Here is a 16186-nt window from a genome sequence, read left to right as displayed (position 1 = left end):
ACTCGTTTCTGACTGGCTTAAGGCCCTAGCTACACATACCAAACACTACAATTGCTATGAAGTCTTTCAGATAAATCAGAATATGCCTACAGAATTAAAGTAGCTCTGCGATTGTGCAGCTGCTGAGGAAGATTGGTTGGATTTTTACTAATGTCTGTCTTCAATGAATCAAGTCTTAGGTCAGATATAAATACTTACATGTAATATTAAACCTGCATACTCCATATAGTATGAATAATTTTAAATAGATGTTTATTATTAGGAAAAGGCATATCAGTATGAATACACAGCCAGTAGATCAGTATCTCAAGTTACAATCAAAACTTGTATCCACTAGTTTTAATAGTATTCAAGAGCTTTTGTATAGGACCTAAATGGACTAGGCAATGTGAACAAAGCAAGTGAATGAACGTTCCTTTTCCTTTCTTCCAAGTAGATAGAAGAAAGTAGTCCAAACATTCAAAAAGTGGTAAGAGGATTTACATAAAAATTGTAAAATGTCCTGTGACATTTGATAATTAATGTAATTTAAAAATTCCCACATTGATCATTATTTGGAAATTTTATTTATTTTCTAAAACTAAATCCACATGGGAATGAAAACGGATATTGTTTTAAATTAATTAGATCATCATACATCCACACACTAGTCCTGATTACTGAAGCTGTGCCTTTTTTCATATACAAATTACAAAACACTTTCAACAGCATTCTGTATAGTATTGTTAATTTTCCAAGGATATGATTATCACTGGAACATATGGAAAGAGTATTTCAGCTAAAAACTATACTTATATGTACAGTCTACCCAGCCTTTCTCTATAGGTACAAAGTGAAAACCCTTCCCATTTATTTAATTTCTCATTGTACAAGGTTTCCTCTCCATTCTTGCAATTAAACAGGGTTTTTTGGTTTGGTTTTTGTTTGTTGGGTTGTTTTTTTTTCCCTTTTCAAAGGAGTCCTTTGCAGCAGCAGTTTTAATGACTTTCACTCAAGTTTTAGAAAAGATACTTCTCTTTCTGCCAACTGTTCCATGCTCCTGCCTTGCCTTCCTCACAGCTGTTCTGCCAATCTCCTAGATGCTTCATCTCCCTACCTCTGCATCTTAACAGCTCAGAACCCCAGAGCTTGCTAAAAGAGAAACAAAGCAGCTGACAGGGTACATATAAGCAAAACAAGCAACTTTGCCATTAGGTGTAACAAAAAAAAAAGTTACTAAGTAATAAGATTTCCACACCTGCATAGCTTCTGTGATCTATGTGACATAAATCACAGCACTGACTCGATCTTAAAAAAAACAAAACAAAACAAAAAAACAACCAAAACCACCAATCCTGTATACATAGTTTCTGACCTTATAATAAACTCAGGCTAAAATAGCTACTTTGGAAGAACCAACACACATTTAAACTACCTTTTTTTTTTTTTAATACCTTTCAAAAACTTAGCTCTTTCTGTGCTACTCCTGCCTTCTTACTATTTTGATCCAGACTATGCCAGATGACAGTAAATTATATACCAAACGCCTTATCCTATTATGCTCTTGCTCTTTCTCTACTTACTCTCCAGACTCCTTCCATTTTAGACCTATTACAAACATCTTACATCCAGCTGTGCCACACTAACACAACCTGAAGTAATCCGCCTTTAATCTCCCAAGATTCCTCTTGACCTAGCTAATGACAAAAGTGATAGTGTAAGTGAAAGTATGTATGATCTGGAGATTATCAGAACACAGTATCTCCACAGAGCTACCCCCAAATGCCTACAGGTTGAGAGATTTCATGGGATGATAGTAGCCAAGGTAAAGAAGGGTAAGGTGCTTTAATTTTGCCATTTGGCTGTCAAATAAGGTGTTTTCCAACTCTAAGGAAACTGGTTTAAGCATCAAATTATGCGTTTTAATATACTGAGATATATTAAAATGGAGAAAAATAATGCAAAACCACAGGAGTGCATAGAAATAAAGTATGGCTACCAAATCATGAATAATACAGATTTACACGTGATTAAGAAAACTTTAAAATCAAATATTATTTAATCCAGAAAAAAATTACAATCAAGTACTGAAAATTTTACACAGGAACTGACATGGGAAATGACCACCATCTTTTTCAATTAACTGAAAGAAGAAATAAAGTTATTTAACAAAACAAGGTTCTTGAATTTAGAATTTATTAAAACTTCTTTTTGGTACTGTAATTTCATACCAATTGTAATTACACCTTGGAGTAAAAAAACCCCTAGTATTAATATTTTATTACTACTAAGCCAAGAAAAATAAGGTGATAGGATACAAAAAAACCTACCAAACTTCAAAGTAAAAAAGAAATCAGATAGAAATGTTCTACTAGTTTGTCAGCTCTCAGAAACATATTTTTTAAGAGGAAAAGGAGCTTCTTCTAGAAGTAACATAATTTAGTCCTCAGAAACAACAAAGTAAACAAACTAATGATCATAACCACTAAGCAGTAAAAATCTCATGCTCTTAATTCACGTTTTTTAAAAAAAAAAATATATGGAGCAAGACAATAATGGATTGGGGAAAATGATATCATTATACTCATAAATGAATTATCTCATAAAATATTGTATATTGCATTTTATAGCTGTGATGAATCAGTATTACTAAATAGGAATAGAATTCTGCAGTTCAAATTGCTATTTCCTCAGACAACCAAGGTGCTAAATATAGGTTCTGTTAATAGTCATTTACCAAGCAGAAAACTCATCTTATGGTGAATATTTTTAAAACTCATTTATACTTATAACTGACTGTAAGACAATTAGCGAAATCTCACCCACCCCTTTTTTTTTTTTTTTTTCCTACATTCCAGTTCAGGTTTGGTACATTCAGTATGGGATGTGGTACTAACAAAACTATGTCAGAACTGTTAACCAGAACCTGTTGTATCATAGAATTTAAAAGCTCCAGTACGCAAGTGCAGCCAAGCTGCTGTAGAAATTGTGTTAGCTGGAAACTCACCTACCCAGTCTGGAGCTAGAAGGTATGATTGTCAACTTCTTTAGTTACCTGTTGCATGAACTTCCCTGGGGCTAGAGACAAACAAGTGCACCTAGGGTCTGTAACTCTGGAATTCCTGTCATGCAGGTTTCACAATGTCCATTACTCTGATGTTACTTGCAAAGTGGTCTGTCAGAAACATGCTTCAATTTTGTTTATTTTGTTTATTTCTGGTACTAATTACAATAAGTCTGAATTTTAAAATAAGAAAGTTGTCCAAGAAAAATAAGACAAGTTAGACGAACGAATTAGATGAAAAAACCTTTATATGAAACTAGATTTTGTCCACTGTCTAAAGGAACATTTTGGAAAGTGTACTTAAACTTATTAAAAACGCAGACCTATTAAAAAAAAAATTAAACCAGAAATCGTGAACGATATCAAGGAGAAAATTTCCACTGAAAATAAAGAGGAAGCTTAACTATCTATAGCTTGCACTAGTTCACCTAAGATCAAGAATAACATCAGTTCCAAGTTTTGTTATGGCACAAAAAGACTAATGATTGCTTGTGTGGCACAACTGGGATAAAAACCTTTGTACAGGGACAAAAAACCCTCATACAGGAACGCCTAATGAACCACTTGTTCATGTACTCTGCCTGACCTGAAGCTGCTTCCTTTGTCTACAAACCTGTTGTTAAAAAACAATAACGTGTACAGGTAAACTCACCCTATGGTAGTGCAAATACAGAGTCACTGTGCCACGTTAGAGATTAGGTACCATGAAACAGATCCCAGTGACAATGTGGTTCAACAGAACACTCCAAAAAACTAGTTTTCACAGTTTATTGGGGACTTTAATGGCTTTTCATAACTTCTTTAATCTGCAGTGATAATTCGCTCTGTCCTCTATATCAAAACAAAAAAATCAACAACCGAAAAGAAAAAAAGAAAAAAGCTTTAAAAAAACTTTAGTTAAAGAAAAATACGCTAATTCCTACTTTGTGGAGCACCGCGGCCGTGGATGCGGGGCCACCCCCACAGGCCGCAGCCGCCCGGACAGCGCGGCGCGGGGCACCGGCCGAGGGTCACCGGCCGAGGGGCACCGGCCGGACGGGGCACTCCCGCGGGCAGCCCTTGCTACAGACATGGGCAGCCCACAAAACACCCACAGACGGCACTGCACCCACCGGCCTAGTCCTTACACGTTTCCCGCTCCTGGCCGCTTCCCCAAGCGACCTTCCGGGCTAGGTGGGCCTCCAAGTGCCTAAAGTCCCCCTTACCTTTCCCGCCTAAGTCCCCCTCACCGGGGGCTACGGGGCTGCCCTCACTGCGGCTGGGCCGAAGCACGACCGAACCTTACTGCACTACACTGCACTAACGGCAAACGTGCCTACAGCGCGGCAAAGACGCTACTGCTGCTGGGGACACTGGCGAGCAAAGCAGGTCCTCAACTACCAGCCGACCCCAAACAACCGCATCCTGACCCCCTGAACCGCCCCGAGAACAAATAACCTCCCCTAAACGCCTCCGCCACCGGCAACCGCTGCACGCCGAACGTACGCTGTACGCATGCGCGAAATAGGAGCGCCACCGAATGAGGCTTCCTCTCCGAGTGACGCTTGCCATTGGTTGCCGAAAATGAACGAGTGCTTTCGTGCTTCTCCGGTGTGACTCTAAAGTCTAAAGGCGGGGGGGGGGGGGGGGGGGGGAAGAGGGAAGCAAACGGCTCGAACGCTGCGCAGTGTATTGTGGGGCGGAAGAGGAGAGTCACCGCTCTGCTAGGGCCGCCATCTTGCCTGCGTCCGGACTTGCTCCCGTTTTCGGGGCCTGCTCCTTCTGCTCGCAGCGCAAAGCGGTGGAAACGGAGAGGACGAGGGGCCCGCCCGAGCGGTGCCGATGCGTGTAGAGCCTCCTCGCACCTCTCTCGAGCGCCGCTAGCGAAGGGGGCGGGGGTGGTCGGGCGGTCGCTGGCGCGGCCTCTCCTTTCCTCTGCCGGGATGGGTCGGTCCCGCAGCCGTAGCTCGTCCCGCTCCAAGCACACCAAGAGCTCTAAGCACAACAAGAAGAACCGGAGCCGATCGCGATCCCGCTCCCGGGAGAAGGAGCGGGCGCGGAAGCGCTCTAAGTCCCGGGAGAGCAAACGGAACCGGCGCCGGGAGTCCCGGTCCCGGTCCCGCTCCAACACGGCACCCTCCTCCCGCCGCGACCGGGAGCGGGAGCGCGATCGCGCCTCCTCCCCGCCCGATCGCATCGACATCTTCGGGCGCACGGTGAGCAAGCGCAGCAGCCTGGACGAGAAGCAGAAGCGGGAGGAGGAGGAGAAAAAAGCAGAGTTCGAGCGGCAGCGGAAAATGTGAGCCCCGGGCCTGGGCTGGGGGTTCGGGGGGCGGGGGTGGGGGGTGGGGGTGAGGGGAAGGGGGAGAGAAGGAGCCATGCTGTGCCCCGGGCGCCTTTCTCTCCGTGCCTTCCTCCTCCAGACAAGGGCAGCCTGCGGCTGAGGTAAAGGCGCTGAGGCCTAACTCCTGCCCGTTTTCCCGCCATCCTGCCCTCTCCTAAAGCCGGGCTCCCGCAGGTGCGTTGGGAGCCGCCCCCTCGGGACGCGAGCCTCCCGCACGCTGCCTGCCTCGCCGCCCGCTCTGCTCGCAGCCCTTGCGCCGCTGCTTTCCTGCGCTGCTTGTAAACTTCGCTCTGCGCAGGGGCCCTCCGCGCCCCGGTGGCTTTGTGCTGCACTGCCACACTGCCTGCCCCTCCCCTTCGTGGCGTGGAGCTGGTTATGCGTCGAGCGGAGGCATCTGGAATTGCTCGACTTAGGGTTTTAAGAAGTACCATGCAACGATTATATTAACACTGAGGGTTTTTTTTATTTTCTTGCCAAATGGGACAGTGAGATCCGGTGACTTGTTTTATTTGAAGCCTTTTCTTTTTTATGTTTTCATTGCGGGGAATGTGGTTATTTATAAAGTCTACAAAGATAGATAAATTCTGTTTTAATGAATGTTGGATGTGCATTAAGATGTTTAGCAATATTGTTAAGTTATGAAAGAGATCTTTATGCAGCAGAGAGAACAACGGTTTTAACACTTGTGATAAGAGAGATTCTTGCTCTTTGAATGTTGCCCTTGCTCCTTGGAGCGCTGAATCCAGAAGTAGCACTTGTTTGTATGTGTGAAGCCAAGCAGTTCTGTTAATTCTCAGGTGGACCTTTGAGTTTTATTTCAGCGATATTGTTCTAATGAAATACTAATTTCAGTTCAGAAGGCTTGATCACCACAAATTGTCACTTGAATTTTTGTTTCTCGATAACCTCCTTTGCTGACTTCAGAATTTGATAGTGATGTCATCAAAAACTTTCACAGTAACACAGACACCTGTGAAAATGTTGAAGGCTTTTTGTGTCATTGATCCTAATTTTGTGGTTTATAATTTTATTCAGTACCTAAATTAATAGAAGTGTTCCATACATATCTGTGATAAAGAACTGGAATGTGCTTAACAGTTGGAGAATACAGTGAGTGGTTTATTTGGTATTCTAGAACTGTTTTAGTTCATATGTAAGTAATTTTTCTATACAGGTTTTGAAATTTTAAAATACTCATGAAGACTCTGTAGGAGGAATATGACATTTGAGTGACATTGGCAACAATAGTAAACTTTTTAAGGGAGAAACAGTATCAGAAAAGATTTGGTATAGAATTTTGATGCTTCTAGAATACACTTTAAATTTCAAAAAGGAAAAGCAATAAAAGTTAGAGTAGAAAACTGGTAGTTGAATAAGTCATGTGTAAATTGTGTTACATATGTTAACATATACTCGTGTTAGTGAAGGAAAGCAGTACTTTCTTGTTGACTGAATTAACTAGTGGATAATTCATATATTGAAAGTGACTTTCTTCTCATGTCTGTTAAAATCTTAATACATAGCCTAACTTCTGCTTTTTCCTATAATGCTAGTTTTCTATAAAGGCCTTGTGAATATAATGGTTCTTTTCCCTCAGAAGTCTGCTGAAATGTGAGCAGTTTGTTTTCTGGAGATTTTATAAAATTAGTCTTTCAGAAGTAAATGGAGCTTAATAAAAATACTTGTACATTAGTGAATTTATCTGTTTCTCTGGAGGTCAGGGTGGTAAATTTACACCTATATATAGGGTAGTCTTAAGTCCCTACCCTTTAAAAAAAAAAAAAGTTTCATATAAACTACAGAACAAATGGTTGAGATTTATGTCTGTGTATTTGATTTTCTTGATAAACTCAAAGCCATCATATATATATATATATATTTGTAATATTGTCTTTGCCTGTGAATGTGAAAATATGTTTGCTTGGTTTAATTAAATTTGAATGGAATTTGTTGGGGTTAGGATTTAAACATGTGCAGGCACAGTGCTTTAATTTGAGTACATTGTCAGTTGCTGAGGATATTTGAAAACTTACTTCAGACATGAGTGTCAGGGGTATTTTTGTATGTATGTATTATCTTAATTCAGTTAGCTAACTTTTATTCCAGATTTCCCTGATGTTAGATGTAAAGCTAAAATAGTTGAATAAAACATGTGAACATGAGCCTTCTGAAGAATGATTTCTGTAGAACAGCCTCTTACCTACACTAAGCTTTATCAGTACAGGACAATGAGAGTACTCGCTGCTGAATAAATAGTCAGAAGAGGGAATAAAAACCTTTAAAAATAAAAGGGTATTTAGTATATAAAGGATGTTTAAGAATTTGTCCAGAGAGGATCATAGGTAGTGGCATGGCAGAGTCACAGTAACAGGATAAGGTTGATGCATTTTTCTGGATGGTGGTAGTGATCTAGGTTTTCATTTTGGTGGGGTTTGTTTGTTTGTTTTTCTGAAAAAAAATCACCTGAAGGTATTTTGTGTTGCTTCAGGAAAAGTGAATGCTGGCCTAATGTTCTACCAGCTAAGTTTCTTATCTCTTGAGGAACATAAGAAGGGTAATTGTCTTCTGGGGCTGAAAGTTGGTAAGTTGAGGGTTCCAGAACTTTGTACTGAAGGAGATAGACTGTCCGTTAGGTTCAGTACACTTTTGAAAAGAGGATACATGTACAATGGAAACTGGAAGCTTTTTCACCTCAATATTTCACATGTTTATCTAGATTAGTAATCCATATTTCATTATCTTCCTATTGCATATGTGCACATTATACACTGGGAAATCAAAATGTTAATAAATCCCGTAACATTTTTTTTTCTTTTTAAATTAGTTAGGTTTATGTCTCTCAATATAAATAAGGTAGGAAAATGGAAAAATTATGAAAATGACAGGATATTAAGATGTTACAACAGTAGTTGTTATTCTAAATCCTGGTTTCTGAGGCTGACGGGCCAGAAGATAAGTTTTTAAGACTGTTCTGTACTTCACAGAATACTTAAAATGAAAGTTCAGTTTCAAGGTTAAAAAGAACAATCTTCTTCCCAAAGCCCACAATAATTCTGTATAAATAGTACTATATGAAAAATAGCTATACAATATTTACTTTTATTGGTCTTTGGATATCCAGTTGCCATTTGTACTAGCAGTTACTACCTGAAAGATTTTTTTCTGATTTGGTAATAAACCTGCAAATTGACCTAATCTTTTTGTATCCTTTTTAGTGAAAACTTAAAACAATGATCAGGTTAAGTGATAATCCTGCTGCTAAATAAAAATAAAGACAAGATGACATTTGAAAGTATTTCCAAAATTCAGATCATGAAAAACTGTGAAGTTTACAGGGATTTGGTTAGTGCTTGGTATTGGTATATTTTATCTTTCTTGGATAATTACAGTAGCAACAGAGTGCTGCAATTAAGAGGTTAAGGACAGGTGAGGTACTTAAAATTTGATAAGGGAAATGATTGGATAACTAGATTAGAGATACAACACCTGGAATTCTTGTTAAAATTTTCAAATTACATATGTTACTACTTCTGTCTTCTATTTTAGTTATTAGAGATTAGTTTGATGCCTTTGAGGTGAGGGCTTTAGGACAAGATTTTACAAGAGATTATTGCTACATACAGCCTAAAAATGAGACCATTTAAATTCCTGAAGGGTAAAGGATAGCCAAAGTTTGGTGTGGTATTATTTTTTTTTCTTCTTTTTTTTAAACTTTTTTCTCCCCCCTCGCTCCCCCCGCCCCCCCCCCCCCAAAAAAAAGAAAAAAAAAAAGAAAAGAAAAGATCAAGAAGTAGTATGATAAGCTGTCTCCTTAAACTTAGTCCCTTGAGATGTGGAGAGATGCTAAATATGGTATGGTCTGAATGGGTTCCCTGCACTGGGAACACCGATTGCCTGAATATTCACTTTCTTTAAATGTAGGGCAAAACATTCTTTAAATATATATGATCTGTGTGTATAAGGTATAAAATATTAAAAGTGATTCAGTAGCGTGGCTGCTGCTGTGTACTTGAAAGAGTTTGTTTCAGTGCATTCATTGTTGATAGAAAAGTAATCCTTGTGTTTGCATTTTGTAGTCGTCAACAAGAAATTGAAGAGAAACTCATAGAGGAAGAAACTGCTCGAAGAGTGGAAGAGCTTGTGGCTAAACGTGTAGAAGAAGAGTTGGAGAAAAGGAAGGATGAGATTGAGCGAGAGGTTCTCCGCAGGGTGGAGGAGGCTAAGCGCATCATGGAAAAACAGTTGCTCGAAGAACTCGAGCGACAGCGACAAGCTGAACTTGCAGCACAAAAAGCCAGAGAGGTAACGCTCGGTCGTTTGGAAAGTAGAGACAGTCCATGGCAAAACTTTCAGTGTCGGTTTGTGCCTCCTGTTCGGTTCAGAAAGAGATGGAATACAGCAAATCTAATTCCCTTCTCGTATAAACTTGCATTGCTGCGAAACTTAATTTCTAGCCTATTCAGAGGAGCTCACTGATACTTAAACAGTTATTCTCCTAAAACCTGAACAAGGATACTTGATTTTTAATGGAACTGACCTACATATTTCAGAATTGTTTGAAACTTTTGCCATGGCTGCAGGATTTATCAGCGGTCCTTTCATTTTTGGGGAAGGGTATTGAAAATCTGTAATTATGTATCCTTCATTTGTTTCATTTTGTTTACCTAGACTGTAAGAGGCTTTTGCCTTCAGTCAGGCAAAAAGCAGGGTCCAGCAGTGAGCTGCAGTACCTGTCTAACAAATAGGTGTCTTAACTCTTTGTTTAAAATGAACATTTTCCTTGAGCATACATTGGACTAATTCTGGGACTTCGAGCATAAGCCCATCCATGTCTTCACGAAGGATCTATGTCCAAATCATGATATCCATTTTTAATAACTACTAACAACTCCTTTTTTTTCTCTAGAAGTTATAAAAGAGCAGGTTGCCCTTGTCTGAAGTCAAGCTGAACATGTGACTTGGGGTTGTTTTTTTTTTTGTTTGTTTTTGGTTTTTTTTGTTTGTTTGGTTTTGGTTTTTTTGGTTTTTTTTTTCATCAGCAGCTGGAGCAGAAGCTGAAAATGTCTTTCTGTGAGACAGTAACTTGCTACTAAAGGCTTTGATGCCTGCCTGCACCAATCATTCCAGGATCCAGAAATTTCAAGACAGACTTTAAACTGTAATGGAAATTTCTGCTAAATAATCATAAGTCTCAAATGCCTTTTTCAGTCTGTACCTCCTACATAATTTATTTTAAATTACTATTTTGATTGGCTTACAAAAGGAAAGACAGTAGCAATGAAGCTTTCTCCTCCATACTAAACATGACTTGTCTGTAACATAGCATCTTTAAAAAAAAAAAAAAGACAAAAAAAACCCCAAAACCGGAACAGTGAGTTACAACAAATATTAAGAGTATTAAATTACACTTGTTTTACAAATTCAAACCTTACCGTGAAAGAACTTAAGTTGAATTTAGATGTCTGTAGTCAGCGTACATTTCATATATAGAGGTTCTCATTTGATCAGATGGATGACTTTTTTTTTTTTTTTTTTTTCCCTATTGTCAGTGTGATGTGGAGAAGTCCCATCAGTTTTTTATAATGCAGAATAAACTTCCATGCCTGGAGTGAGGTGTGCTAGCTAGTAGCTGGTTACTAGTCATAGTAAGAAGTTTTCTCTTCGTATGCTTGCTTTGTTCGTATTAACTTTTTTTTCTTACACAGACACAATCTCTGGCTAACTTTAAATCTTCCAAATATTAAAATAATTGGGATATATATTATGTGAACTGAAAAACCTCAAAAAACTTTCACGCAGTCTTCATATTTATGAGTTGCATAACAAAGTTCCATAAAATTCACCAAGAAAACAAGAATTACAAGGCTTTATTTCCTGATCTTGCCTTCCCTGGACTCCTGAATTTCAAGTTCAGACTGCAAATGACAGTTTCAGCTGTCTTAAAATTGTCAAAATACTGAATGTTTAGTCCATTCTCCCCATGAAAGAAGCCCATAGCTCCATGAAGTATGGATTACCATTTGTATTTTTCACTAACAGTAAATGTATTTTTCTTATTAATTGTTTGCCTTAGGAATGATTTACATATTTTTGTTCCTTCTTATCATAAACATCTGCATTCCTCAGCTCAGCCTTCCTTGTATGTTGTTTCTTTATAAATGGTTGAGCTGCTGATGCAGGTATTGCCAAGCTAACAGTACAAATCATTTTAAAGAGGAAGCTGGCGCGTATGGCAGCCGAGGAGCACACTCTGCAGGACACTGGACAAGACAGTAAATATTCAACTTTTAATGCTGATTAAAGGAGTATAGGTAAAGAATACGTAGGTATACTTAATTGGTGAGACAAACTATTCACTTTATTTATATTTTCTATATTACTTTTTAATTTGGTAAATACTATCCAGTTTTCGTAGTTGTCCTTGTTGATTTGTGTGATAATAAAATTCTAGTAATAAATTGTCAGGATTCTGTGATTAGGGAGGGTTTAGTTGGTTGCTGTTTGGACTGGGCGGGATGATTTAAATTGAGTACTAGAAACCAGTTTTAGTGGCTGCACAATTTACCGTTGTGAGACAAAATAGGTGGCTGTAAAGCTACCACTTTAAGTCAGTTCACAAAAGAATTCTGAGAAAGATTAGTGAACATACAGAAAGGGATGTTTTACTTTACTAACATCTTGCCCTGTCCTCCCCTTTAGGAAGAAGAGCGTGCAAAGCGTGAGGAACTAGAGCGAATACTAGAAGAGAATAATCGAAAAATTGCAGAAGCACAAGCTAAACTGGTATGTGGAGATGTAGTTAACTGTTCTGTAGGGGAATACAGGTCCCTCTGCCTGATTTGCAACATAATTAAAATAAACAGATGGACCCCTTTCTAGATTTTAACTTACCATTGCCAGTTATGTCAGTAGCGTTGCTTTCCTTCCCTTGACCATAGGAGACCAGATCCTTAGCCGTAATACTAGTCTAAAAAACTAGTTCAAGTGTAGTTAGTTCAGGGGAAGAAAACTGCCTTCAGAATTTTAAAAATACATTTTTAACTATATCTCACAGGGAAGGTTGAAGTAAGTTTGCAAACTTGTTCAGCTTCTAGAACAGAAGTGACTAACTGTTTTGTTGAGCAGGACAAGTACAAACTGGATTTGAGAATAGTATAATGTTGATTTACAAGTGTTGAAAGGAATTTTCAGCATAAGCTTAAGATGTCTATGTTATGAAGGTCTAGCTTACGTTGGTCTCCAAGCCTATTTAAGCAGGTGCCGGCCTCATGAGAACTTTCAATATGTTTTAGCTGATTCTAATCATTAATGATAAGCCAAACTAAGCTTATTCTAAATCCCAATTAACTCTTACCGGTTTCAGTTACCCAAGTAGTTGCACGTTTTTCAGGTAAAGATGATGCTTCTTAAAACTGCTTGAACTATATCTGCTTTAGATCTCTTCCTGGTTTACCCTTTTCTCAACCCCCTATGGTGGAAATAAGACAAATAGAAAATTTAAAATATTAACTGACATAATGAACAAAATAAGCACCTTGTAAGACCACTGGAAGAGCTGTAAGAACCATAAGTCAGTGTAAGGATTGACTTACTCAAGATCAAGTAAAGATTGTTCTGAATTAGGAGGGAGTTTTAGATGGGTTTTGGAGTGGGGAGACCTGTTTGGCGGTCTGTTACTTCACTGTATTGTGCTTTCATCTGACACATGGCAGGTGTCGGGGGAATATCTCTATATGTACACTGACTTCTTTAATTAAAATGTAATATGTTGTTTGCTAGGTAATGCTGAAAAACATTGCAAGTAAGCACTCAAGATTTCAATACATTAGCTGTAGACAGTTTTCAGTGTTTCTCCTAAACTCCATTCAAGTAGCCATTTTATAAATAGTTTCACTGAAACCAGCTATGGCATCTAGCTCGGGTAGAACTGCTTACATACCTGTGCAGGACTGGACCTGTTTGGACATTAATATGGACTTGTAAGTGGCTTTTATGACTACAAAATATGCTGGCCTAAATTCTACCATTTTCATGTATAGGCTGAAGAACAATTGAAAATTGTTGAAGAACAAAGAAAGATTCATGAGGAGAGGATGAAACTAGAACAAGAGAGACAACGTCAGCAAAAAGAAGAGCAAAAAATGATCCTGGGCAAAGGAAAGTCTAGGCCAAAACTGTCCTTCTCACTAAAAAGCCAGGATTAAATTGCAACTCTGAACTCTTAAAAGAAACAAACAAAAAACCCAACAAAAAAGGAAAACAAAAAAAAACTTTGTATGGTAGCTTCATGTTGAAGTGTTGGTTGGTTTGGGTTTTTTTTGTTCTTTTTGGTTTTTTTCCTCTTTTATTTTTTTCCCCTCTCTTTTTTTGGTTTTGTTTTTTTTTTTGTCTTTTGAAAGTCTGGAAAGTTAGCTTGTTCTAATAGGGGCTGTGCTCTGCAATTCTTAAATATTTTTTTTTTTTAAAACTTCCATTAAGTTAAACCCTTATCAGATCATTGTTGCCTTTTAGAGGGTAATCTGTTCTCATCAATTTTCTTTCTGTGGTAGTGGTCTGAAGCAGATCAGGTCACTTTGTGAATTGTGGATGATCTGATAAGGTTTTACTGACCTACTCATCAGAGTTTGACTCTGATAATTGACAGAACTTTATACTGGGTATTGCTGACTTTTAATATTTTTATTTTTTTTTAAGTCAGTAAATACATGAGTAAATTGCCATAGTATTACTGGACCTCTGTGGTTTATTGTTAAATCAGTGTCCTATGATACTGTCACATTGTTGCGCTTGATGTTCCTGATACAGGTAAGGAAATAGTTTGTCATACCTGCTATGAATACATAGAGGGAGTTCAGTATTGTCTCTGTTAGATTTGTTTTTATTACATTGACAGCATTCAACCAGCGTTCCCCATTGTGTAAATAAACCAATTTGCTGAATAAAGTGAAAGTCTTAAATTCATATGTTTAAGTAAATTTTTTTAGTACACTTCTATAACAGCCGAGTGACAATTTACATTGTTAAATTCGAGACTATAGTGGTATTTTTTTTTTATTTTGCTTTAAACTGTTGTGGCTTCTCCTGTTTATAATGCAAAATTACACACAGTAAAAAAAAAAAAAATCCCTGCAGTTGTGAATGTTTTTGATGGCTGCTGCTGCTGTTTTCATGAATGTTGGTTTTTATTCTGACAGAGACTTATTTCAGCTGTAGTATCACGCTTAAACAGCTGTTTGGCTTACTGCACCCGGACCAGTACTTCAATATCTAATCCCCTCCAGTTCACCTCATAATGCAGTATATTGTATAAGTTAACATCATTACCATATAATGAATCTGATGGGTCCTAAAGGATTTAAAAATGGAAGTTTTTTTTTTCCCAAAGAACTGGACTGGCTAGCATACTTGAAGTGAAAAACAGAAAGTGAGATTCTGTTGAAATACACTGTTTTATCCAGAAGGCAACTGTTACTCATATACAGATCTTGAACGTTATCCATTTATATATACAGGTTTTATTTTGAAAAATGAGAAACTACAGATTGAAAACCATATATAAACTCCCCTTTTGGTATATAATTCTTCTACCAAAACCTGGTTACTATAGCTTGTCCAGTTCTAAAACTTTCTTTTTCCTATTGGTGTGCAACATCTGTAGTAACCATAAAACAAAAACTACCAGTAGTTGTCTGAGCATTTGAATATCACTGGGCAAAGTTGGAAATCATTCCTGATGTTCCCAAAGGATCTGTTTCTGTAGATTTGGCAAGTTAAATGTGGGAGCAAGTTGCATGTGCCACTGAAAGCAGTATTCAACGTGCTTTGTATGAAACCTGGGCTTGGGGGCAGATTGATGTGTATCGCTTTGTCCAGTATGTCAAGAAAAATGTGAAGACAGTAAAATACCTACACTATTACTGTACTTAATTTGTCTATATCTTGTATTACAAAAGAAGGTTGAAGGTTGCTTAATGCATAAAAACAAAATTCAAAGCCAAATAAATCATGTACATGACCTGTTGGCAGGAGCAGGCTGTATTTAAAGCTCAACTGATACCTGTATTTCTCAAACAGAAAACATCCCCTTTTCCCTTATGAGAAACAAGCTATTAAAAGTCAATACTCAAAACAGACCTATGCATTTTTGTTTCCTCTCCTCTTCCAGAAGCAAGACACTTAAGTTCTCATATGTGCAGCTGTTGTACCAAAGCATTTTGTCCTACACTGCTAATTTGATGCTAATTAGTAGCATTTGTTCCTTACAGTTAACATTGCGTAGGCTTAGACTTGAGAGGCTATTTTCAGTCACACCTTCAGGACTACTGTGTGGACAAAATGTCCAGTCAGTTAGGGTTGCCTTTTTTCCATTCTAAACTTGCTGCCTGTGTTTCTTTCCCCCAACCCTCAAAAAAGGGAAACCAGATACGTATTTCTATTTTTCTGTTGAGGCAGAATTTCAGTTGGTAGAAACTACTGTTCTAAAGCATTCTGTATTTCATAGGGAGGTCTCGTAGACCTGGTGTGGGCGGACATCATGTTTGCATTATTCTGGGGTTTTCTTCCTTTTTTAAAATGGAGGGCCTCAGGGATACGCTTGATTTCTAGGAAAATAAAGGTGGACACAGTTTGGGTAGGGGGTAAATTGACTTTTGATGATAAGAGCTCAAGATATTCTTGTATTCCCTTAAAACTTGATACCTGTCTGATGCAAAGTAGGTTAGAACGTAGACCAGCATTTGCATAGTGATTTAACTGAGTGTGAGCTGTGTGTGAGTTTGCATCAGGATATGAACCTACCTAGAGAAATTGCTGTTAAAAAT

The 16186-nt window shown here is 38.3% G+C and overlaps 1 protein-coding gene across 3 annotated transcripts; it reads left to right on the top strand.

The window, feature by feature from the left end:
- The first annotated feature begins 4697 nt into the window (after positions 1 to 4697).
- ARGLU1 (arginine and glutamate rich 1) lies at positions 4698 to 15497 on the top strand. Of its 3 annotated transcripts, none has more exons than XR_005102521.1 (4): positions 4698 to 5321; positions 9443 to 9668; positions 11581 to 12149; positions 13406 to 15497. XR_005102521.1 is itself a non-coding variant. In XM_037376539.1 (4 exons), exons 1-4 carry the CDS (start codon positions 4966 to 4968, stop codon positions 13568 to 13570), a joined length of 831 nt encoding a protein of 276 aa, XP_037232436.1. In that variant the 5' UTR covers positions 4700 to 4965; the 3' UTR covers positions 13571 to 15497. The 3 variants fall into 3 exon arrangements, 1 of the variants encoding a protein (XP_037232436.1); XR_005102519.1 differs by having other exon boundaries at positions 4699 to 5321; positions 9443 to 11638; positions 12066 to 12149; positions 13406 to 14327; XM_037376539.1 differs by having other exon boundaries at positions 4700 to 5321; positions 12066 to 12149.
- Positions 15498 to 16186: the final 689 nt, after the last annotated feature.

Source organism: Falco rusticolus, chromosome 2 (genome assembly GCF_015220075.1).
Source record: "Falco rusticolus isolate bFalRus1 chromosome 2, bFalRus1.pri, whole genome shotgun sequence".
Classification (NCBI taxonomy): Eukaryota; Metazoa; Chordata; class Aves; order Falconiformes; family Falconidae; genus Falco; species Falco rusticolus.
Note: the sequence above shows the minus strand (reverse complement) of the source record. Positions and strands in the feature narration are given on the sequence as shown.

Bases quoted from the DNA above. Each gene is read 5' to 3' on its own strand.
- ARGLU1 (XM_037376539.1), top strand. From the start codon at position 4,966: ATGGGTCGGTCCCGCAGCCGTAGCTCGTCCCGCTCCAAGCACACCAAG. The intron at 9,669-12,065 runs GTAACGCTCGGT...CCTCCCCTTTAG, and splicing joins CAGCACAAAAAGCCAGAGAG to GAAGAAGAGCGTGCAAAGCG. The intron at 12,150-13,405 runs GTATGTGGAGAT...TTTCATGTATAG, and splicing joins CAGAAGCACAAGCTAAACTG to GCTGAAGAACAATTGAAAAT.